The sequence below is a fragment of the Cynara cardunculus genome (assembly GCF_001531365.2).
Source record: "Cynara cardunculus var. scolymus isolate 2C chromosome LG 1, CcrdV1, whole genome shotgun sequence".
Lineage (NCBI taxonomy): Eukaryota > Viridiplantae > Streptophyta > Magnoliopsida > Asterales > Asteraceae > Cynara > Cynara cardunculus.
The window spans coordinates 12,594,198-12,620,462 of NC_037528.1; the positions used below are offsets into that span (position 1 = coordinate 12,594,198).

The window sequence follows — 26,265 nt, forward strand, 5'->3', positions numbered from 1 at the left end:
AAAAAATTAAAACATAATACCTGCAACAGTCACAACGCTCACTTATTTTATTATATGACATTTCTAGCCATTGAAATTGATTGTTTGTAATCGTCTCTTTCCCAACTAATGCTAATTGGTTAAAAGTCTTCTTTCTCACTTAGGGGTCGTTTACCAAATGCTTATTTGGTAAGCGCCTACCAAGTCACATTACCTCACTGGATAAATATGATAAGAACCAAGAATCTTATCTGATAAAAGCGAGACAGACCATGAGTATTACCCGATAAATAAGGGCGACAGACTCTTACCACGGTAAGCTCTTACCGGGTAAATTGTTGCATACGATGTTGTTTTGGTGGACTAAATTTTTTACCCGGTAAGTAAATAATAGTGTTAAATTTTACCCGTAAACACTTACCAGGTAAATGTTTGGTAAACGGCCCCTTAGTGGGATAAGAATCTCAGTCGTTGTCATGCTTCTTGCTGGATAAGACCATCGGTCATTGTTTGTGCTCACCTTGTAAATGTTTGATAAACGACTTTTTATTGAGATGAAATATTAAGAATGCTTAAGGTCGGGAGTTTGTGATATTATGGTAGACAAAGTAAGTTTTTATAGTTCAAAGTGAAGGATCGTGTGAGAATGAAAGTTATGGTATAAAGCGTAATAAGATATCCGAACACTTGACCACTTTTAATCTCATGTCAACCCATGAATTACGCTTTAGAAGTGAATTGATATGGTGCATCTAGGTGCACCTAATTAGTGTTGACATTCAATTAGAATTGATCAAAAGATGAGGATATTTTCTTACGCTTCTCACCGAAACCCAACCCTATAGTTCAATTGTTATTTTCTTTGCTTTTCATTGGACATCGGTCATTGATTTGAGACTCCTCATGGGAGTTTGTCTGATTGTTAATTTCATGACCTTATAAAATTAGTCAAGGCATGCGCACGCTGACGAATACAACCCACAGTTATCTAAAAAAAGTAAAGGTTATAATTAGTTCAATATAACTTCTGTCGTTTAAACAAGCATTAAAATAGATTCGTTTTATATATTATGCATATACAATTGTGCAACTATCATACTTTTATAAAGCCCACATATTTTTATTTATCTTTTTTAAGCACTGCAACGTATCATCATCAACCAATTTCAAAATATCTTCTTCATGAGTGGATATGCATTAGAGATATCTACAAACGTCATCGTCATGTTAACAATAACAACCGTTCTTGTGATAGCCATCAGATCAGTACAGTTACAAGCAACCAATGAACAACATACAACAACATACATATTTAGATGAGTCATACATTATATAGTGTAATAAAAACACTGTAATGACTAAAAAAATAGAATAAAAGAACAAAGAAATCAACGATTAGTAACACAAATACTATTACCAATAATTTAAAGCTAAATTCAAATTAAAATTTTAGATTAAAAAGTGTGATATCGCTATAATCGTACTACTTTATCACTTGACTCAAAAAAATGAAATATTATCCGGTCGGTTTCTAAGAGATTGTTTTTAAAAGCCCAATTTTAAAGTTATGTAGTTTGAAATTGTACATTTTGGTAATCCAAGCGATAACGTAGCATAGGTAAAATTTGATGTGTTTTTTTAAAGTGTATTTCCTTAAATGTACATTTTTAAACATTGTTAAAATACTGAAATATGTTTTTGAAGTTATGTTTCTAGAATTAAGCGTCTGAATAAAATAATGTCTTTTTTAAACATATTGTGGGTTTATTTATTAAAATGACACTTTAAGCCAACAGTCGTTTACCAAATGCTTACGGGGTAAGCGTTTGTTGACAAGAGTTAATACTCTTACTTACCATATCGAATTTAGGTGAAAGATCGTGTGAGAAGAGAAGTTATGATGCACAACGTAAGAAAAGATCTAAACCCTTGATCACATTTAATTTCATGCTCACCCATGAATTGTGCTTTAGAAGAAAATTGATCCGGTGTATCTCAGTGCACCTCATTAGTTTTGACATTCAATTATGATTGATTCAAAAGTGATAATCTCTTCTTACGCTTCTTACCGGAACCCAACCCTCAGATTTTTGCTATCAAAATAGTTTGTTCCTACATCTTTTACCCAATAACACTTACCGGACAATAGCCTCCTCCATCACTTGTTATGTCTTTTACTGATTAAGATTCCCGATCTTCATAATGGCCACATGGTAAGGTAAATGACACATGTTAAACGCTTATTTGATAAACATCTAGTAAACAACCTCTTAATGTAATTAATTTATACTTATTAGATTTTACGGTTACAAAAATAACAATTGACATCTTAATTAATTACATTTAATATTTTGCAGAACATTAATTTATAATAAGTTGACTAAAATCACCCAAATACGTTCCTTTTTCTTTGCCTAAAATGTAATTGAATTTTGATTCCGTACGGCTGTTAGTCAAGTCAAAATTACACAACAATTACAAATCAATTTAAGTTTCTATACAAATTGATGCTAAAATACAATCTTTCTTGATCTAACAGATTCATAAGAATTCGTATTTATACAGATACTCTATTTTCGCCGGTTCCTCTTGCAATCTTAGGATCAATCATGGTGGTCTATTTTTTTGTTTTTTTAATATTTGACTATTTGACCCATATTAATTGAGTATTAAATGGATATGTGTAATAGTGAGTTTTAAATAAACCATATAAATCAATCTTATCGATACATTTAGTTTAAAAGATATTCAGGTATATAAATATTTCAATTATATCTTAATATAAAGCGATGATTATAAAAAATAAATTCTATCATCTTTCATTAATATCTCGATCATAATAAATGAACCATGATGATACTCAATAAATATCTCGATTATTTATTTATGTAAAATTTGAATGATTTGTATTTGTGTATAAAACTCCCTCGTAGTTGTAAATTTATTTAAAAAAAAAAAAAAACCTTTTGTTGTTTTTTAATCAGGAAAAGAAACATAATCAAAATTTGGAGCAAACCAAATTATAAAAAAATGATCGATTAATCGTTTTCAATTTGACATCCATATTTATATATATATATATATATATTTTCTGAAACTAACTTATGTTAATGTAAAATTAATTTTCATATTTTGTATAAATAAAATGTGATATATAGAGAGAGAGAGAGAAAAGAGAAAGAGAAAGAGATGAGGTTTTAGATAGAATTACAACTAATGCAATTGTTATAAATTATACAATCCAATAAATTAATATATTTACAAAAAAATAATGATATTTCATTTATCATAATTTGAATATTTATAAAAGATGATTATAGTTTATTATCAACGTTTTATATTAGAAAACAATTAAAATATTTATAAAAATATATTAAGAGGACGTTTGAGATTGCTTATAAAAACAACTTATTGACTTATTACGGTGTGACACCGGTAATAAACAATTTTGAGTGTTTGGATAAATAACTTATACTAGTATCAAACCGGTAATAAAAAGTTTTTAAAAAGTTAAACATTCTAACTTATAATAAGTTGATAAAAATTTAAAAAGAAATATAAATTATTTCAAATAAATAATCTCAAACATCTCTTAAAATTAAAATGTAGCAGTTACAATAATATATTGAACTATATGATAAATCACCATCGCTCTTTATTTGAATGGAGAAAAAGAAATGGAAAAGGGCGAATCCTTTTTACCCTGAAAGATGTATAATGTGTATATTCCAGAATCACCACATACCTTATCTCCAGATACAAAATCCCTTTTTCACGGATATTCTTATAAATACGCCAACACTTTTTCCTTTTTTCGGTATGTTTCCGTTACCAGTCTCCGCCTTTCCTTTCTTTCTTGTGATATCGAGAGCCAGATCACAAGGATCTGACGTACCTCTCCTTTCTTTCTACCGAGATTCTCGCTATCTTTCTGGTATGGCTACTTCCTTTGCGTCTCAATCTCTCTCTCTCTATATATATACACACACACACACATACATGTACACATATATAATATCAATGTCGTGTCTGTGTTGTTGAATATTTTCAGTTTGTAAAGTGATACACTACAGTTGGAGAGAGAAGAAACAGAGATGGTGAAGGGGAGGGGGAATAATGGTGTCGGGAAGAAGATCACAGTTGGTGTTTGTGTTATGGAAAAGAAGGTGAAATGCGGCCCCGAGGTTCTGTTTCTTTTTATTGAATTTTAGACACATTTGTTAGTAGTTCTCCGATGGACAAGATTATACAACGAATGTGTTTTCAGTGATCGCGTTTCTCTCTTGATTTCATTCTATTCTATTATCGTTTATTTATTTTACTAAATTTTTTCTTCTGGTGGCGGCGGTTATGGCGGCATTAGGTTTTCTCCGCTCCGATGGGGCAAATTTTAGACAGGCTGCAAGCGTTTGGTGAATTTGAGGCAAGTTATTAACGATTAATTTCTTCTCGAGTTGTATTTTTGAATTGATTCGGTTAAGCTTTTGGATGAAATAGAAGTGAGATTCGGATATTCTCAAGTTATAAAGTTGCAAGTGGCTCCATGTTAAGTGTGGCCATCAGATTCTCTTAAAAAAGTTGGTGAATAGACATCGTATTATTCGTGGTTTTGTTGACATGCAAGTAACCTTTAACTGCCCTGAATGAAATCATCGATATCACTTGTTTGTATGCTAAACCTGTAGCTGATACAATCGTTATGTTGTATGCTTATGTAGATTATCCATTTTGGGGACAAAGTTATCCTGGAGGATCCGATAGAGAGGTAGATTTATACAAGATCAGTTCAAAAGTATCAATTGGTCATCAATTTGTAGTAGTTTTGTAGTCTTGATTTATGGCTTACTTCGAAAAGTATTCTTCACATAGATAGTGTTTATGAAATTCTTCTTCACAGCTAGAGTCTACTTCAGATCTCCAAGAATTTGAACCTAATACTTTTCAAAGCTGATATATAATATATATATATATATATATATATGTTTTTTTGTTTGTTGACTTATCGTGATACTGTTTCTACAGTAAACATTTCTCATTTCATGTTGCAAACTAATAGATAGAATTCTTCCCTTCAAAAATTGAGAAAATCACTCCCTTGTCAATGGAATTACTTATTAGTTTTAACATGAAGGCAATTAAATGAGGTGAACGGCAGATAGCAAGTCAATAACCACCAATTGTTACTTCGACATTTTAAAATTTATATTGTTTTCAAACTAATGGTTGCCAGTAATGTAATACAATATTTGTGCTTGTATTTATGTAAATATTGATCTCTGTTCTCAAACATGCATTTTGAGAAATGGTGCTGTTAAAATATTCTCCTTGTACCCTCTTTCACTTGACAATTATAGCCCTGAGTCTGCTTTTTCAGGTGGCCAATATGTGATTGTTTGATTGCTTTCCATTCGTCTGGATATCCACTTGAAAAGGCTGAAGCATATGCCGCACTGAGGAAGTACGTGTTTTTTGTTTCTTTGTTCTTACAATTCTCTGTTTCTTTCCAGCATGTATGATAAGAGCTGCTTTCTCATCCACCCCCAATTTGTTTGGGGTAAAAGTCCCCTCATGCATGTTTAGAGCATCCTTGTAATATGATTATTCCTTGGCAAATTCTAGCAGAGTTGTGTTGGATTGTTTGAAAACACTTCCTCTGTATTGCATGCACTACACAGATGCAACACAGATGCAAGACATAAACTATTACTAGTGTTTAAACCTATCAAGTGTCTTTCTGTCTGGATCTAAATGGTGCGTTGCTCATTTTAGGCAGTTGTATATTGTCTTTGAAGTTCTTTTTTATTTATCTTACCTTGTGTCTAAATTTAGTAAATATTTAAAATCCTAGATTATAATCATTTCAAACAGTATAAATAATTCCACATTCAGTTTGTAGTTTTAGTATAATTGTCTGGCAGTACAGAGATGATAATTACTTTTGGGAGTATCTATGCAATTGCCTGTACAGTCTCAATTTGCAGGACGGTGCTTTCTTGAAATGATGATCATTTTCCTTATAAAATTGTAATTGTAACTTGCATTTCCGATTATTCTTCTTGAGTTGGCTTGTAGTTATCTGTTTGATTGTACATATCGTGTATCAATTCTTGAGGAACATATAGTAGGCATATCATGATGACATACTTTATTTTATATGCACGCACACACTGCCCTTTCTTCTTCTGTATGTATTGCCATCTCGTCCAAATGGGTGAAACAGACCAGAAGCATATCTCAAATCTTTCCGACATTAGTGTTCATAGTTTGAAGCTAACGGTTGATTTCCTGTAATAGTTTTCATTACCATTTATGTGATTTACCTAGCATGCAAGCATCTGTGAGACTGTGACAGCCACCAGCGGTCCAGCAAAAGCTGGTTACTCACTATACATTTTACATATTCTTTCTCCAGACCTTTCCTTGTGAATGAGTTGGAACCCCAACACCTTCTTCATGACCGGAGGAAAGTATATGAGGTATGACGTTTGATGACCTTCAATAATACCATGTTTTGCTAATTGAACCTGCTCATGTTGTGCAATGGCTTATAAGGGAATTCTGGGACTGGGAGGCTGTAGTTGCTATTATATAATTTTTCGTTTAAAGATTTATACTAACAAGACTACCTGTTGCAAATACCATATTTCTGTTGAGTTGAAGTAGAAAAAGCTGACCAATCTCACTTTATCATTCTTTTTATGCTTAATTTGGTAAAAAGGATTTGTGGAGAGTGTTTAAGATAACAAAATCCACATGAGACATCAAAGGGTACATATGATTGCGAAGTAGGATTTTATAAGAGGCATATGAATCTCCTTATGTATATGATCTAACAAAATATTAGATGCTGATGTTTGTTGAGAATTTAGAACATGTTTGTTGAGAAGTTAGGATATGCTTTCTGTGGTTGTGGTTATTCCAGTTAAGTGAATGTCCATTTCCTCTGTATAGTAGCATCTAAATTCTTCGAAGCCCATTATTTTTATTCCATTGTAGTGGCCAATAAGGGGTGACCTTATATTGTAAGATGTCATCTATCAATCATCATAACCACAAGTGCTATAAGGTGGAGTAAACTGATCCATCTAGGCATAAGAGTTCCATCTATGCTTTATGTATATAAAGTGAATCCAGTTACAGGAGGCGTCTTGAGGTCTACTCCGGCCTTTCTTTGCTTTTCCTTTGTTAATATTCTGGGGTAAAGTGTAGGGTTGTAAAAGACTAAAAGTAGTCAAGCTACTTGGCTTCACTTAGCTAGATGTTTATTGAGAACTTCGATTGTAAGATTAAAAACAATAAGCTGAGCTTATTTTCTAAGCTTGTTGAGTCACGATAACCTACCATAGATATCCTTTTCCCTTACAGAGCTCAACTTAACAGGCTTGAATGAGAATACTTGTCTTCATCTGCTTTAAGCTCAGTTTGTCAGCAAAGTGCTTATATTGAAAGGGGGGGGGGGGGGGGGGGGGGGTTGAAGTGGCAATTGGCCTGGTCTCTAACACTTGTGTTAGAGAGACGACCTTGTTTCAACTCCATGGAGGGTGTTCCTCCTCGTGTGGGCAATGCTTCCAGAAGGGAAAAAGTTCACATATCTTGTGTGTGCATGAGGTGGGGGGGACTTTGCATGAACTCCATCTACTAGGAGGCCAAAGGGGTCGATACCACAGTTACAGTAAAGATGCTAACATTAGACTTAAGCAACCCAGTGCTAGCTGCAACGAGCTCCATTTCTGTCCTGGCAAATCATCACTTTTGACTATACATTGTCAATACATATAATTGGACAAACTTATGATGTTTCTATGTTTTCTAAGGACCAAAATAAATTCTCTGCTGATTCTTATTCTTCCCCACTTACTAATGGTGATTCTCCTTTTTCTGTTTTCATGTTAAATTCTTCCTTTCATGGTAAAAAATCAAGTGTCTTGAAATGTACGGAATTCCTGTTCCAAGATATGCATTAGTAAATAGGGATAAACCCTATCAAGAGTTGGAGTATTTTGTTGAGGAAGAAGATTTTGTTGAGGTTCATGGGCAGAGATTTTGGAAGCCTTTTGTGGAGAAGCCCGTTCATGGTATGCATCCGTCATAATCCTTTCAATATACTTTTTTGTTGTTTCTACTCTTTTTGTATGTGCCTCAGTATTTGCTCGTTCTAATCTTTGTAAGCTTTATACATAATTCCTTTCACTCTTTTTCTTTCTATAAAGTGCTGTTCACACTTTTAGAACTTTTGTTTCTGAGTAATGCGGACACTTCTGTAAGCTTTTCTATACATTTTGCATAACTAAGTTGGGTTAGTTTTTCTGCTTTTCCTTGTTTAAAGGTGATGATCACAGAATAATGATATATTACCCCAGTGCAGCAGGGGGTGGCATGAAAGAATTGTTTCGAAAGGTGAGCTTTCCGACTTGATATTTCTGTGGAAGTTGGAACTAGTGAAACTCATAAACTAGAGTGACCTTTTTCTGTTTTTTGCATAATCCTGGAGAAGTATGTGGGCTCAAATGTTTGTGTTAAGAGAATCTGAAGGGTAATCCTAGCTTAGCCAAAGATTTGGGTGAAAAGGTCACTGTACTTGTATATGTTAAAGAAACGTCCTTGTCATGGGCTCAGCTGCTTTCACCAGAAACACCCGCTAATCTCTTTGCTTTGTAAGATGAAATGCCTAGGCAGAGATGTGGCCTGAAGGCTACCTATGGTGCTATCCCTGTCCCAAGCTCATACCCTTAAATAGTTGTGCATGCCTGAGGAGCCTGATCTCTGAGCTCTCCTTTGAAATATGAAATGAACACTCACTTGTAAATTGTTATGCTATAATTCCAAGTCTTTCTCTGTACCATGCTAGTTGATAGAGCTTCCGTATTAGAAAACAATGGGAAGATTATGGTTTGAAGAGGGTTTTCTTGGGAGGTTCGGTGCTCAGGGTAAGGATGACCAATGTTCTGCTTATGATTCATGAGCATGGGTTGATGGATATAATGTATGGAGTGTTAAGTGATTTTATTTGTTTCTTCTTTTTTCGTGCACTTGTTTTCAGTTTTTTCTTTGTGTTCCCTTTTTTTGGCTTGTCATATATTTAATATGTCAATTGTTGCAGGACACATGTAAATGGTCTTAATTTATGGTCTTTTACTAAGAGTTAGTAGCATTAGCAATTATATCATCTGATATTTGAAGTTCAATAATTAGGTATAACATGTTCCAATATGACATTCTCAAGTTGCCAATCAATATTGGGTTTTACTTGTTTGGTTTATTGTGCTTTTCTGCTTGAAGCCCTTAATTACCATAAACCTTCTGCCGGCCCTCAGAAAATGTTAATTTCCATTTCCTGAACTCTTGGAAACAGATATTCAAGCAAGTGTCATAGATGTATGAATGCTGGTTCCTTTTGTTCTAATTTCTAACGTGAAACTCATGCTATCAAGGATTTTAAATGTTCCAAATATTTTGGTTAGGTTATCAAAATAACAGTAGATAGAATCCTGTAGTGTAACTTTTAGGATTAGATCCTGAGTCACTTGCTTTGCTTAACACTTGATACATCTTCATACGAGATATGCATGCGTAAATCTTGTCTTTTGTAGTTGGTATGCACTTTTAGTATTTGCTTAGTAATTACTATGTTATAAATTGTCCAGAGACGTACCTTTCTTTCAGGTTGGAAACAGATCAAGCGAGTTTCATCCAGAGGTCAGAAGAGTGAGGCGTGAAGGTTCTTATATATACGAGGAATTTATGCCAACTGGAGGAACAGATGTCAAGGTTGTATATTGAACTTCTCTTTTCATTTTTTTCTTGACTATTTATTCTGGACATATGGATAGCATCGAGCTACACTGATGTTACTTTGGTTTAGAATTCGGTATCAAGCTTTTCCTGTTAGTTCCATCCATTATTCTTGGATATGCAACTTCTACCTCCACTCTTCTCCTTGCCCTGTAAGAATATTCAGGAAATCAGGAAAATTATATGTGTTATATTGAGAAGAGATTACATGAATATGCATACACAATTAAGAAATCATCTTTGAAAACTATACTATTAGAAAACTAGGAAATAAAACCCTAAATATCCTTTGTCAGCTAACAATGTACAATATCTAATTCCCCTAAGGAAAAATAATTAAACAGGAAAAAAGATTTACCATTCATTTATCGTTCTTAATCTAGAGCTTGCTGTTTTTTAGTTGTAGGTGGGATGAGATGAGTTAGGAAGATGGCATGTTAGGATTCAAAGTTGATGACTTTAGAGAATCCTTAGGTTCCTCAGAATGATCCATAAAGGGCTTCTAAGATGTATAAATGATGCAAGAAGTTATAATGCAAGTAATATTTCAAAGTGCACCAAGACATCAAAAACACAATAATTGAAGACTTAGTTACAATGCTCACAACATCACCATCGGATGTGTTGAATGAACCATGTACGGAGAGAAACAAAAATGATAATTAGATAATATTTAAGACTAATAACTAGAACTTTCACCAATAAAAGACAATTAGATAATACTTTGCACTAAATGGAAATGGGAATTTCTCAACAAAAGAAAATGGAAATGGGAAAATAACGATTGATCCTTGGCAGGGCCATATGTGTGTTGGTATGATTGGGTTATGCTCATAGTCTATCTATGAATTGGTCCATATTGCAATCAAATAATAAATGTGACAAGCTAGGTATATTCAAGAAAACCAGTAATGTATGTCACTTGCAAATTGCTCTCATAGCTCACATGACAATACAATGGATGAAAGAATCACATGAAAATAAAGATACAATCTACCTTTGAGGTTTCACCTTTTAGAGGAGGTGTGAGGTTCCTACCCCTCCATAAGATTCATTCCTGTAGCAACATTTTCAAGATGCAGTGGGGCTTCACTTGGTGGGTATAAGTTTAGGCTGACAATCACTTGATTCTGCCTGCCAAGGAAGGGATTAGGGGCTAAGGACACCATAATCACTTAGAATGAGGTGGGTGGGTGAAGAGTTAGTGGAGGAAGGAGAAGTTGGGAAATACGTGAATGAAGTAGAGTAGGGTGAAACGGGAGTAAATTTAAAAAAATATGCCTATTTTATAAACCTCATCCAAAAATATGTTTGTATTATTTTTATTTTCCAAAATTACGTTTTTGAATTAAATTAAATTCTGGAAAACAATGCACACTCTCTCCTCCCTCTTCCTTTCCATGACATCCCCCACCATTTTCGGCCACCACCATGGTCATGCCCATCACAGACAATATTTATATTTATATTGTCATAATGAGGGATCAAATGAAGAGCTACGAAGTAATATACCACTGCCAGAAGTGGACAACGTTATAGGCAACGGTTCTCCACCTAAGTAACCACCATTGGTGTAGTAGTCCCAACCAGAGTTTTTGTTTTCTGCATTGATCATTTGTTCATTGACTTCTTTGGTGGACATCTTCCACGAAACATGGCGGAGAGGGTGAGGTATTCTCTGTGCTGGGGGTTGGTGGGCACATCATGTTCTTGGACCCCCACACTTGTTGGGTGAGACGTGGGTTCGTTAAGGCACCTTGACCACTTTTTAATTGAAGATTTCCAAAGATATTTTCTGAAAACTAAGCAGTTTTCTTGGTTAATGGTTGAGGAATTAGTTTAGAGAATTGAGAATTGAGGAGGGGCTATCACGGGGAAGGGAGGGAGGAGAGAGAGTGTGTGTGTGTTGTTTTAAAAAAATATTTTGTTTTAATTAAAAAACATTATTTTGAGAAATGAAATAAAACAAGCATACTTTTGGAAGAGGTTAAAAAATAGGCATATTTTTTGAATATACGATGGTGAATAAATGTGAGAATTCCTTCACAAGTGCTATTCAAGGCCTCTTTATATGTGCATGAACATACCTTTCAGGCTCCAAATTTGATGCCACTTGCTCAAGTACTCTCCAAATACCACACATTTTTCCAAAATCGGACTTTCTTATAGAGGGCATAATAAGCAATAGGGGTGTAGCCGTGTAGGCAAGCGTTTTGTTCCAAACACACTTTCTTCAGTAGGCCATAGCCCTATCTTGGGGTAGGAGCATAGCCCTACGACCTGCCTAAACATGCTTCTTCTGAATTGAGTTGGGCATAGGATGCACTTAGGGTCAAAAGTTTAATCCTACACCCTTTGTCAAACAGGGTTGACTCCTTTTTTGTTTTGGCATTTTGACCCTGTTAATTGATCCCATTCTTCTTTCAACACTTATATGCATTTACATCAAAACAAAAGAAAAGTGCGGCACATCCGCTTAGTAAATGAAGTAATTGTGCAGGTTTAACAGCTTAAACAATGGTATGAACCAGGACTATCACACAAAGATATGGATTTCAGTTATATTGGTCAGAGCACTTAGTAATGTATTACTTGTTATGCTTCTAACTTATTGACAATGTGTAGCCTTTTCTATTCCAGCGCCACATAATTCCTGGTGCCTTGTCCACAAAGAGTAACCAAAATTTTGATCTACTTCTGCAGTGCTAGTTTCTTCCATGTAATTCCTCTGTATGCATGATTTCTGAACATAAAAAAACAATATTCTCACCTTAGCATCCAAAAGCTTTAATAACGTTTTTTAGGACTATTGATACCCATGCTGCTTTTTGTTTATGGGTGGCAAGGAGTTAGGTTAAGGTGCATTTGTTTTCTTGGTGGTTAGATATTTTTTGCATCCAGGTAGCATCTTGCTTACTGGTTACTTGTTATCTTGTAGGTGTATACAGTTGGGCCCGAATATGCACACGCTGAGGCAAGGAAGTCTCCAGTTGTTGATGGTGTAGTTATGAGAAATCCAGATGGCAAAGAAGTGAGTGATACATAGAGCATAAGTCGTTTTCTTTGCTTGTTTCTCACTTTCTGTGTCTCTTTTTCAAGTGCCATTGCTTAACGATTTTGTTACCCTTTGTTTTGGGCTAGCCACTGTTTGTCTAGTATCCATGGCTTCCAAACTCAGCAAGTGGCCATATGTTCCATGTACATATGCTCCAATCTTGTATATCTTTTTTTTAAAATCACCCATGCTCCTTACAGGATATATGCATTTCATACTGTCTTACACAAAGATATCAACAACATACTCTTGAAACAGTAGTACAGGAACAGTTTATTAGGGCTTGTACCAAGAACTAAGGACAAGTTATGTCAAGGAATTTTGCAACATATGTGATTTACTTTGTATAATATCTTGACATCTTTCTCCGTTCTATAAATCTATTTGCATATTGGAGGGCTCTAGAAAATTGACTCGATATTTATTTGAATTTGTTATTATCTTTGGCAGGTCAGGTATCCAGTGCTTCTTACTCCAAATGAGAAACAAATGGCAAGAGAAGTTTGCATTGCATTTAGGCAAGGGGTAGGTTATATTATTGCTACATTATCTGCGAAGTCTCTTGCAATTTTTTTCACTGGTGAATATGTTTGTATGATCTTCGAAATTCATGTGTGTGTCCTTCTGGTTCCTCTCTAACTTTCTAAATCTACTCAACTTGTGACATCATTTTGTGAAAACCTTTCAGCTTTTACCTCTATCTTCAAGAACGCATTCAACTCCACACTGAAATCCACAACAAAGTTTGCTATTGGTTTCGACTAAATCTCCTAACTCTTTTGCCATTTTGCAGCCAGCAGATGGTTTATGAAATTGTATAACATGCATTATTTTATTATCATCATTTCCATTTTATCAACAAATGGAAGTGGTTAATCTATCATCTCCTAGCAATCTTGTGAGCAAATTTTGTCGTTTGTTGAGAAATCTACACTGGGTCACAATTGGAAAGTCATAAAATACAAATTAGTAAAGAGCAATCTCCGTAATTACCACCATTTTTTTTCTTTTTTAAAGTGAGATATTATAATTATGAGGGGAGAGGATGCACATTAATTTACATGCCTTTAATATTAAAAGTGTGGTGAGCTATAGATTTGCCCATTAATGTGGAATTTTCCATGTCCATTTGCCAACTTAGCTACTGTCTGATTATTTGCGTACTCATGTTTCTACAGGTCTGTGGGTTTGATCTCTTGCGCTGTGAAGGCCGTTCATACGTTTGTGATGTGAATGGATGGAGCTTTGTCAAAAACTCCTACAAGTAATAAGCACTAGTGACGTATATCTACGTGGTTGTTGAGTCTTTTTAAAGAAACTGATTTGTTGTTTGAAATTGTAGTTGCATTGCATGTTCAATAACTTCTCAGCAAGACCTCCATATGTTTCTTGCTTATAAATGCCAAAAAAAAAAAAAACAATGCGTGATGTGATGGGAAGACCCTAAGGAAACAACACATCCAGAAAGCTGCCTCTGAATATTAGAAGGGCGGTTAAAGCATCCCTTGATTGGAAGGAGTAAAAACCTAATGAAATTTTGAATGATTATATCCTCCAGTGAAAATTTATGGTTTCAGTAGCATAATTTATGTTCTCCCCTTTTATGTTCCTCGGGATTTTCTAGACGAGTGCTCCAGTAACCTGATGTATGTATGTTTCTTCTAAATATGTGTTGGAATTTCCTTCCATCTTTTTCTTCCATAAAAGCAATTATTTTCACTTGAGATAGTTATGCTGCATGGTATAACCGTGGTAGTGGTAGGTTAGGTGTCATCTAAGCAAATTAAAGTCAGAAATATGAAGGGTTGGTAATGTCTCTATGTGTGCTCCTCGACCTGACAAGCATAATGTAGTTATATACTTGTGCATGGGTTGCTCATCCATTCACTTCTTGTTTGTTTTGTGCATAGATGTTTATAGAATGTTCCATATGTTGTCCTGCTGATTTCATGATGTTGATGTAACTACAGATATTATGATGATGCTGCTTGTGTGTTGAGGAAGATGTTTTTAGATGCAAAAGCTCCCCATCTTTCAACAACAATTCCACCAATTTTGCCTTGGAAGGTCAATGAACCAGCTCAGCCTTCTGAGGGGCTAACACGTCAGGGAAGTGGGATCATTGGCTCATTTGGTCAGGCCGAGGAGCTACGTTGTGTGATTGCTATTATTCGTCAGTAAGATATACATCCTTGCTTTTCTTTTCTAGGTTGTGTGAGCACTTAATTGTTATTCTGTAAGCAACTGTTTTTTTTTTGCAGTGGTGATAGAACTCCAAAGCAAAAGGTGAAGTTGAAGGTCACTGAGGAAAAATTGTTGAATTTAATGCTAAAATACAATGGCGGCCGACCAAGAGCTGAGGTGCTTTTTAGCGTCCCTATCTTATTTCCACTTGTTCCTAAATTACTTGTTAAACTGGCTTATCTTTTTGTCGGCAATTCCTCTTGCAGACAAAACTCAAAAGTGCAGTCCAATTGCAGGACTTGTTAGATGCTACAAGGATATTAGTACCTCGTACTAGGTATTTATTCAGATGCAAAGCATTTTCCATTTAAACTAATTCCTGAATAAATAATGCTTTTACACTTGGTCTTAAGGTTTACGAATGATCTTCCCCCTGTGGTCAACCTGTCCCATCCTCTTAAAAACATTTCGGTCTTAAATAAATTCTTAGTTGTGCTTCCATCCTAACCTTTTTCTGCTGATGTACATTCGTTTTGCTCTATCTCACATAAAGGATGGGGGTAGTATGTACTTATCACATTTTGTCCAATCACTGTAACTGTTCCTAAGAAAGTAAAATATATAGGTCATGTTTGTTGGGACAATTTGAGGATGGACACCCTCTCAGATATTCTCTAGTGGTTGCTGCTTTGACTTTTGATATTCCTTCTCCAAATATCTTGCTTAAAGTGCTCACTTCAATCATAATAATTGCCTATTTCCGGGAAGCTCTTATGGACTTGTGAATTATACCTTTCTAAAGGGAGGAGCTGTAGGTGATATGGAAATTAGAGTTTTGTTGCATCTCTTGTATCATTCTAGTTAATTTGTAATCGGTTATGATGTTATAGTATGGATCATGGGAACAATATGTTCTTTGTTAAAGAAGTGACGTTATGTATTTTAATGGGATGGTTTGGTTTCTGTAGACCTAGTCCAGGAAGTGATAGTGAAGCAGAAGACATTGAACATGCGGAAAAGCTCCGTCAAGTTAAAGCAGTTCTTGAAGAGGTTTACATTTGAATTTATCATTCTTACTTCAATTCTATATATTTATTTCCTATATTCCGCCTTCGTTTCGTATCTTGATCAATGATGTTATCTTAATGAAGTTTCATGGATTAGAACACTACAATCTTTTGATCAACTTTTCTATAGGATTGCAGATTAGGAATATTTCTTCATGTTCAAAAAGGGAGATGTATTATGAGTATATACTCGTTGGAAAGCTCATATTGCTACAAGTTTATCGAAGACCATTTCCTTCTATTTGCATTTTGAGCAATGATAACCAAGAGGGTGGGCTGTTCAAAGTTATGCTTGCTTTATGTGTAGTCTTAAATCTAGTTGTTCAATAATGTGTGGGTGTTGCAAAATGATGATGGTTTGAGGTGTGGGGCAAGGAAAGGAGAGGAGAGTGCAAAGGAGGAACTGGGAATTCCATTTAATTGTGAAATGTTCCATGAATTCCTGTCGTTAGAATAACTTGGGAACTAGATGCCTATTGTTTCTTGAACCATAAGGTCACTAGTATTATATTTCCAAACCCTTGGACCTTTTCTATTCTGTTTTTTATTCATCAACCACATGTTCTATAAAGCTTTAGCTTATGAGGAAGGGAAATAGGGAGAAGACGAGCTTATCTGATCATGCTCCATAGTTTTTTTTTATCGTAGAAGGTTGTAGGATAACTCTGTATTATCTTGAACCATAAGGCGCTTAAACTTTGGGATTAGGATTCCATTGGACAAATGAATTTTCTGGTCCTCTACTATGGAACATGTATCTTTGGAGTTGAGGTCAGGTCTGTGTACATCCCCCAAGTTCCCACCTTCGGGTGGGATATTATGGGCTTGTTTGGTTATAGAATCTGAATCGAACTACAGTTATTTAACTGTGATTTAAAATAAACACTATTGTATGATATATCCAAGAATGAATTATGGGCTTGTTCCACCTGAAATGGTCAGACAAGTTGTTAAATGAGAACTAGTACGTACCGAGTCTGAAGAACGTGAATCCGGATTTAGGTCATGTAGAGCTGAGAATTGTCTGTTCTAACCACTAAATAGTAAATAGGCCAGCTTTGCCAAATTGTACGAATGGTTTATTGAAATCTGCATGTTCTTCGGTAGCAAATCTAGATGTATTAGAGTATAGAAGTGGGCCATGGGCCGCGATGATATAACCCTAACTGAAGCATAGAAATAACTTAGGCAAATAACGTGAATTGCCTACATCTCTATCACCAACCTGACAGCAGCACCGAAATGCACACATTTCATTATTTCGACCCTTACCTCAATGTACAAGGTAAAAATAGTCGAGGACTATGAAACTATAATTAATAGAATCTCAACTTGCCGGTCTGAAAAGAGCCTCAACATTCGGGCATATCTTTTCAATTCTCTGAGTTCTTTTCCCTAATCTAATTGAACTTTAGGGACCAAAGGCTTGTTCAATTCATTTCAATGCTTATGCGTTGTGAGCACCCTAACGAAATTCTGACCACAACTTAAGTGTTTGTTATTATTAGCACTGGACTAATAAACTTAAATCACTAACAATCCTCGTCTATTCATTATGCTGCCTATAAACTTCACCTCACAAGCATTTAACATGTGGAGAGCTAACAACCATCCCGATATGTTTTGGTCTGCCATGTGTTTGTGCTCCAATCAAAAAGGAAATGAAGCATTACAGTGTATGTTGATGCAATAGAGCTTTTACGTGCTATTTTCTAACTTATACTTATTGTAGGTAACTGACAACTGCTCTTTTTACAGGGTGGTCATTTTTCTGGCATTTATCGGAAAGTTCAACTTAAGCCACTTAAGTGGGTTAAAGTTGCAAAGGCTGATACTGAAGAAGAACGCCCCATAGAAGCGCTCATGGTTCTTAAATATGGAGGCGTTCTTACACATGCGGGGCGGAAGCAGGTCTTTACTTTTAATGATTTTCAAATTCCCTACTTTATATATAAGACTGTGGCTTGATTGTCTTCAAACACATTTACGATCATGGTTAACAGAAGTGGTACAGATAAATTTTTGTCTTTAAACAGCAGGAGCGCCATCATCATTATTTAAATCGATGTGCATTACCTATTTCTTTCCTATTGACAGGCTGAAGAACTTGGCAGATATTTCCGCAACAATATGTATCCTGGTACATATTATTCATTTCTTATGCAACTATTTCCTTTCTAGTGGTTCATATGGAAACATGTAACCAAGGTCTAATTCATTTATATAAGAAACTGATTTACAAGTAGTGGTAATAAGCAATGTATATAAAATAGAAGTGGACAGACAAGCTCTAGCTATTCTTCGCATTGCAACTTTTCTGCTCAGAATGATTTTTTTAGAATCCACAATTGGTATGTATTTGGAGCGAAATATGAGAACTAACAAAGTGAAGCTACCATTATTGTTAACTTTTTTATTATTATTATTGTTAACTTATTGCTGACAATCTAGACATCAGACAGATAGGTCCAACAAAAGATCATACTCGAGAGTTCCAGAAACAGGATCAGTACATGCTTTTTTGTTACAAAATACCCATAAAAAATGCACTACAGGAGGAATGAAGGTCTTTGATTAGTTTCGGTATTTATTTATAGTTTCAACTTACAGCTGTCTCAAGTCGAGTTTGACACATTTTTGGACTATATTGTAATGGTAAAGTCAAGAGGAGGCACTAAATGAATATTTCTTCACCTGAAGTTATTGAGGGACTTAGAGGGAATTATCCCCTCTCACCTCCTTCCTTGTACATGGTAGGGTCTTTCTGCAGCTGATCTAATTGGTTTTAAAAAAAATTCAACTTACTGCTGCCTTGAGGTGATTTTGACGTTTTTTTTAACTATGATTTGGCAATAAGAAGCCAAGAGACAGTCAATCATTTTGCTTCACCTTGAGTTATTTAGAGGATCTCGTCATCTTATTTTTTAGGGAGTGTATCGTGTAAGTGGAGAGCAAAAAACGAGCTTTATAGAAGCTCGAAGCCTTTTTTACAGGAATTTCGAGTGAATTATGCCCTTCCACTTCTTTCTTTCTACATGCTAGGATCTTCCTAAACCTGGGTGAGGTTTCTTTGTGAGTCATGAGGGCATGACCATTAGCAGTGAGGATACAAGACAAAGTTTAGGCTCTCTGTAATCTGGGTCTTGTGGATGTAGCCTCTAGGAAAGATACTTTTGCTGGTATCAAGGTATACAGTTTAAAGCTTCAACTCTTAATCTGGAGTGGCCCATGTGTAGGTTTCTTCTTTGCAGAGAGATTCCGAGGTCAGAGTCTTTTCTATTTTATTATCTAATATGCGAACACTATGTGGGGTTTAAATAGTTGCAGATTACCAAGAGGAATTTAATTTTTCTTCTGTTTCATTTTCTTGTTGGAAAGCAGTGCATATTCTTTATGTCTTTATGATAATCTTTCTCCTAAAGGAGTGGGGAACATTGAGACATGGTAGTTTCTTTCAACCATCAAAGGCAGTAGCAGATGTTTTGTGTTTACCCTGAGATACAGCTTATCATATGATTTTCTCTCAGCTCTCAAGAAGCTATGCAACTGCATGTAATAACCAGTTCGTTGGGTGTGATTTCATATCCTCCCTCCACCTTTGACCCTCTTACTTAATATATTTCAGGTGAAGGTACTGGACTGCTTCGCCTCCACAGTACATATCGGCATGACCTTAAGATTTACAGCTCTGATGAGGGCCGTGTGCAGGTATCAGCTTTGGTTTGCATGTTGTTTTCTTGGGCCTCATCATTCAAAGTGCTATACACTTGTCCCACCATTTTCAAACCTTGTGGATTCACATCTTTGTCTTCCATATTTGCTAAGTTTCTGCTTGTTTCCTACCCATACTTTTATTTGACTACTTACATACCTGTTTGTGGGTTAAACATCTGTCAACAGATGTCAGCTGCTGCATTTGCTAAGGGCCTCCTAGACTTGGAAGGACAATTAACACCAATACTGGTGTGTCATCTTCTATACGTATAACAATCTGATGATGCCTCTTTATCATAGGCTATGACTAAAAGGATCAAACTTCTTTTTGAAGGTTTCACTTGTTAGCAAGGACTCGTCAATGTTAGATGGACTTGATAATGCCAGTATTGAGATGGAAGAAGCTAAGGTTTCTTTTTCTCCTTTACCTGAATGCATCTGTTTCTCTCGCTAATTTCCTTTAAATTCTAGTAAGACAATGCTTTTTGAACGTTGACTCTTCAGAAATATAAGAAGTCTTCACATGGTACTGATTTTTAATCCAATAAAATTACAAACATAAACATGAAATTTATCTATTCTAGATCTATCCCACACAGAGGATCAGTTATTTCTTATTCTTTTGCTTTATATAAGTTCAAAAAAAAATCTGCCATTTGCAGGCTAGATTGAATGACTTGATAACGTCTGGAGTGAAGGCAGTGCAAGCAAATGGATCATCTAAAAGACCGTGGATGGTTGATGGAGCTGGACTTCCACTAAATGCTGCAGAGCTTCTACCTACACTGGTAAAGTAGTTATATGCTGCTATCAAGGTTTTCTGATTTCGGATGTCAGTTTCAATTATTTTTATTAGTGACTTTGTTATTGCACTTCTTGTGAATAGAATGTTCGCCAAACTTGTTTACATCAAGCACTGAAATCATGCAATTGCCAATTACACAGCTATAATTCATTTGCTGGACTTTTGTCAGAAAAGAAAGTTTCATACTGGGTTGATATTTCTCAACTTGTGTAACATCTTTTACTGTTTACGGTGTAATAGTTTGGTTCTTATTTTCAAATGCTCTCCCTTTTTACCTTTTGGTCCCAAGCTCCTCCCAAATTTTCAATTCTTCCAAATTTTTTTGACAAACTTTTTGAAGCACATCAGTTTTTTACCAAAACTTTTTGCGAACGCTTTTTCACAAGCCGAGTTCCTTCACTAAAACAACTGCTCTACTCTTTGGGGTAGAGGACAGGTTGGAGTACATCCTACCCTCTAGACCCTACTCCCAAGTAGAACATACCAGTGTGTTCGATTTAAATTATACTGGGTTGGCATTATCTTTCCTGGTCTTCAATCAGTTTCTAGAGAAGAGACATATATTCCTTTTTACTTGCATATACTTGCATGTAGATGGATATCATGCACACTACCTTTGTGAGTTATTATGGTGTTAGATAAGGTGGTAATGCAATAAATTATGCTGATTTCTAAGAGTTATCTCCTAGATGGATGGCTTAAGATAATGCCAGCCAGCAGGGCTGGTTCAAAAGGAATTCCCTGTAGCTGTGTAAGTGCATGTGATGGTGCTGGGGCTTTCTCTTGTATGATCATCTGAATGGATGTCCAACTTTTTGGAGACATTGAAATTGAACAAGGTTTAAGTTGATAACATTGTCTCTTGATATAATTAGATAAGACTCTTGCCATACAAGGTGCTCATCTGATGGGAATCCAATTACACCTCAGTGGCTTATTGACGTTGAGCAGTGGGCAACGTATTCCGAATTTTTTTAGGATAATTGGATGTATTTTTCTGTTGTCACAAGTGGTGAAACTAATAAACAGTTGGAGGGGATCCATTGAGTCTTTCTTTTTGTGTAATATACGCTTATTTGATTATATATTTAATAGGTAAAGCTGACTAGAAAAGTTACCGAGCAAGTAAGACTACTAGCGAAGGATGAAGATGAGAAGCTTGCTGAGACAACCTCATACGATGTGATTCCTCCGTATGATCAAGCAAGGGCACTTGGTAAGACAAATATAGATGTTGATCGTATTGCTGCTGGACTACCTTGTGGAAGTGAGGGATTTCTTCTGATGTATGCACGGTGGAGAAAACTGGAGAGGGACTTGTATAATGAACGCAAGGAGTAAGTTTTTGATACATAGAAGAACAAACTTGCTCTGGTAATTATCCTTTTAGGTTAATGCCAGATAACATTAGATTCATTAACAATTTTCTTTTCTTTCCTTTAACAGTAGATACGATATAACACAAATTCCAGATGTTTACGATTCATGCAAGTAAGATTACACTTTTTAACTTTTCTATGTTGAATATAACTTCTATTTGGCTGGCTGGCTAGAGCTTCTTGCTTTTTTTTTATGTCGGATATAACTTATACCTTCCCCAGTATTTTGCTAGTATGTATGTATTGAAGATCTGAAGTTGTTTATTCTTACTCATGCTTGCTGTTACCGTCTTCTTTTCCAACCTTTGACAGGTATGATCTCTTGCACAATGCACATCTTAATATAGATGGACTGGATGAGCTCTTCAAAGTTGCTCAGGTACAAAGATTTATCAACTAGAATAAGCATGTTGTGTGAGAAAGAATACCCCCTCCCCCAAAAAAATGTTTCTTGTAAGGTGTGTATCGTAGATGTTAGAACCGTATTGTTTCTTAATCAATACCGCTATATGGTCTAAAATCTTAATTTTCTATTCTATTGCATTGCTTGTTCTGTTATGTCACATGAGCTGCTTTAGACGCTGCTGTTAAGTTTTCATGTGGAGGAAGGCCATTCACATTTATCTTAATAGGACATGTTTGTTTTCATGTTTTACGATATGATTGTTAAAGTTTCCTGAATCTCTGCAATTATCTCAGTTACTTGCTGATGGTGTTATTCCAAACGAGTATGGTATCAATCCGAAGCAGAAATTGAAGATAGGCTCCAAGGTAACTTGATTCTTTGGTACCTTATTCCTGTTGCTTAATAATTTTGATAGTATCTTTTCACACGTGGATTATTCTCAGAGAGTGCTAAGATCTAGAGAGAATCACTCTTCAAAGTTCAGAGTTGATACCAGATATATACTAATATGCATAGCTGCTCTGCTTATGGGCCTATGAGTTGGTTTAAAAATGTGATCCTTATGTTGTATATGCATTGAGGCCTTGTGCACAATGTTTGCATTCACCATTTTATTATTATCATGCTATTTTGTAGGCATTTTGTTCATTATCACAAGTTCTTTTTTTTTTCCTTCATACAAGATGTCCACTTATAACTTTTCTGGTCCTTTTGTACTGCAAGTTCATTAATGGGGGTATTTTCATTTTCATAGACTTCCAGGTGATGATTATCAATATCTACATGTATTTATATGACTCTTCCTTACCAACTTTGTAGATTGCTCGTCGTTTGTTGGGTAAAATTTTGATCGATCTGAGGAATACACGTGAGGAGGCCATTAACATTGCAGAATTGAAGAGTCAGTGTCAAAGCTCAACCTCCATTAAGAATGTGAAAGAGCATACAGATCATCAACCAAAGTTTGTTATTAAGAACGAAGAATCAAGAAGAACTAGCTTCACAAGTGAGAAGTCAATGGATCAGGATGAAGATGATGACAAAGAGATAAAATACCGTTTGGATCCGAAGTGAGTACACAAACCTTTGATTTTGTTCCATATCATAATATAAATCGTATGGTTTCTGCCCTTTTTCCGTCCTGGTCATCGAATTTAGAGGCAAAAAAGGTAGTACACAAAGACAGATTTGTTTGAGGGAATTGTGTTGGTTTATTCAACATTAACTAAGTCTAAGATTGGTATGTCATGTAAAGGTAATCATAAAAAAGAAACAGTAGATGCCACCCTTTGAGGCACCCCCCCAACCGTCCCACGGTTGTCATTGGGGAGGTAAATCAGCGCATGCATCTCATTGGCATGGCTCGAAACCGGGACTTCACTCGTATAGATTACAGCCACACTCTCTACCATTGTGACAGATCATCGTGAATTAGAAATGAATCAGAAACATTTGTTAACAAATTGGATGATGTCATACTATATGAGGCCATTGTCTTGAAAGATGTGGATGAATCACAAACAGTCTCCTTAATGCCAGTTTAGTGATGGAATTTGATCTTATGTGCTCTTGATGATTAATCTCCCTTAAAACTTGAAAGAACTGGAAAAATGGCGTTAGGAAATATGTAGCAAATAACCACCATATTTATAGTTTGGTAAGAGGGGTAAAATCATCTATCAAGCTTTATAAGGGACTATTAGTAATAAATCATAAGTAGTGGGTTATAAACGCAATGTTACCATATTCGCCTTTAGGGTCAACGCATTAATATGGTAAAACAGTCGAGGCCACTTTACAGATATATTTTCAACAGCGTCACTTGGCTGCATATGACTATTTACATTAGGCGTTCCATAAGTAAGCGAATTGTTCAGCTAATTAATACATGACTAAATAAAAGTACCGAGGCAAAAAACATACAACTTGCGTGTCACTAACAGCATGAGAGCTCCATCAATTATACGTTCAGTAAATTCACAAAGCTAATGGTTAAGTCCAATATGGCTATGAATGTAGTCTTACATTATGGTAACAATAAACACAAACAATTAGAATTTTCCCTTTGGCGTACATCAAGACGTCGTATAAAACTATTAACATGTGACCTCTTTTATTGCGCTAATTGTCTTTGCCACTCTCTTTCTTGAACAAATAGGGTCATGAAAAGTTCAGCAGGAACTAGTGCTGTTTGAGCAACTAATGACAACATTATCATCAGAATATAGTTATAGTTGCCATAAACTGGAGTTTATGTGTAAGATCCCGCATCGGTTGAGGAGGGAACTAAGGTTGCCTTATAAGGGACTGGATACCTCCTCTACTAGATGTGTTTTAAAACCATGAGTCCATGTGTGGACAAAGAGGACAATATCTGGTACGGTTAGCCTGAGATGTTATAGATGAAATCAGAGTCGGGAACTGGACTAGTGTGCCAGAGAGGACGTTGGGCTCCCAAAGGGGGTGGGTTCTAAGATCCCACATCAGTTGGGGAGGGAACTAAGGTTGCCTTATAAGGGACTGGTTACCTACGCGTTTTAAAACCGTGAGTCCATGTGTGGACAAAGTAGACAATATCTGGGACTGGTAGGGTTAACGTGGGTAAATAATCAATGCCATATTACATTTATATTTCCAAGAATTTGATCTTCCCTTGTTCACTTTTGTAGATATGCTAATGTTCGGACACCCGAGAGGCACGTCCGGACCCGCCTTTACTTTACGTCGGTAAGTATTGTTGCCATCATTATTTGGTTTTGTTTCCATTTTCAGTTGTATCAGCCTTAATCTATTATGTATGATTTTTCTTTGTACGATTGTGATACTATGATATCAATCTGACATTGTTTTTTGTGTTCATATATCCTAACGACAGGAATCACATATCCACTCCTTGATGAATGTTCTCCGTTACTGTAATTTGGATGAATCTCTTCAAGGCGAGGACAGCCTTGTTTGTAATCAAGCTTTGGAACGGCTTTTGAAAACAAAGGAACTTGATTACATGAGCTATATCGTATTAAGGATGTTTGAAAATACTGAGGTTAGTAGTTAGTTCTTTTTTCTCCCATTATACAGGAACTTAAAAAGAAATCAATTGTCACATCCCCATTATGTTTATGTGAGTTAGGTAAATTTGGAAGACTCAAAAAGGTATCGTCTTGAGATGACTTTTAGCCGTGGTGCAGATTTATCCCCCTTGGAGGTAATCAATCTATTTCAAAAAGTTCAGAATATTAGTTTTTTTTTCCTCGACTTTTATTCTGAAAAATGATTGTGTTTGATAGAAAAACGATGATGACGTTGAGGCAGCTTTGCTGCATCAGGAGCACACGTTACCAATAATGGGTCCAGAAAGGCTGCAAGAAGTAGGGTCATATCTTACATTGGATAGGATGGAACAGATGGTTCGGCCGTTTGCGATGCCAGCAGAAGACTTCCCCCCACCAACAACTCCCCAGGGGTTCTCAGGTTACTTTAAAAGTGCAGGGGTATTGGAACGGTTGGTAAATCTTTGGCCATTCCACAAACATGCAGCAAATGGGAATCATGAGAAGTCAACATCCAAAACTAGTTCTAAAACTAAAGATAAATCAAGTCTTGGAGGAGGAGACAGTTTTGGAACAATCTGATATCCGTTTTGCATCCAAATTGTAGATGTTACATGCAAAATGTTATATGCCAAATGGACGGGCTTTTTGGTCACAAAAGAAAAAAATAGGTAACTTTGTATAATCTGGTTTACAAATTTTCTAATGATTAGGTCAGGCACACTGGCACGTGGTTTGCTCCTTTGTGATGTTTCAGTTGGGCCGGAATGGATCTGGCAATTTTTAATTCGTAAAATGATTATAAAATTAGTTAAGAAGTGGGTTAAATGGTCC

The 26,265-nt window shown here is 35.7% G+C and overlaps 1 protein-coding gene across 5 annotated transcripts; it reads left to right on the forward strand.

Moving 5' to 3' along the window:
• Nucleotides 1-3,809: 3,809 nt before the first annotated feature.
• LOC112509776 (inositol hexakisphosphate and diphosphoinositol-pentakisphosphate kinase VIP2-like) lies at nt 3,810-26,265 on the forward strand. Of its 5 annotated transcripts, none has more exons than XM_025114919.1 (31): nt 3,810-3,913; nt 4,031-4,163; nt 4,343-4,402; nt 4,698-4,744; nt 5,354-5,437; nt 6,392-6,455; nt 7,901-8,054; nt 8,306-8,376; nt 9,643-9,747; nt 12,710-12,802; nt 13,277-13,351; nt 14,005-14,090; nt 14,797-15,003; nt 15,088-15,187; nt 15,277-15,347; nt 15,979-16,060; nt 17,836-17,988; nt 18,175-18,217; nt 19,703-19,785; nt 19,978-20,040; nt 20,126-20,200; nt 20,454-20,579; nt 21,692-21,933; nt 22,043-22,087; nt 22,288-22,354; nt 22,675-22,746; nt 23,201-23,451; nt 25,051-25,108; nt 25,257-25,424; nt 25,512-25,586; nt 25,669-26,265. In XM_025114919.1, the coding sequence occupies exons 2-31, from the start codon at nt 4,074-4,076 to the stop codon at nt 26,011-26,013; spliced, it is 3,255 nt and encodes a 1,084-aa protein (XP_024970687.1). In that variant the 5' UTR covers nt 3,810-3,913; nt 4,031-4,073; the 3' UTR covers nt 26,014-26,265. The 5 variants fall into 5 exon arrangements, with proteins under 5 accessions (XP_024970687.1, XP_024970705.1, XP_024970696.1 ...); XM_025114937.1 differs by having other exon boundaries at nt 15,307-15,347; XM_025114928.1 differs by having other exon boundaries at nt 4,031-4,145.

Bases quoted from the DNA above. Each gene is read 5' to 3' on its own strand.
- LOC112509776 (XM_025114919.1), top strand. From the start codon at position 4,074: ATGGTGAAGGGGAGGGGGAATAATGGTGTCGGGAAGAAGATCACAGTT. The intron at 4,164-4,342 runs GTTCTGTTTCTT...TGGCGGCATTAG, and splicing joins AGGTGAAATGCGGCCCCGAG to GTTTTCTCCGCTCCGATGGG. The intron at 8,055-8,305 runs GTATGCATCCGT...CCTTGTTTAAAG, and splicing joins TGTGGAGAAGCCCGTTCATG to GTGATGATCACAGAATAATG.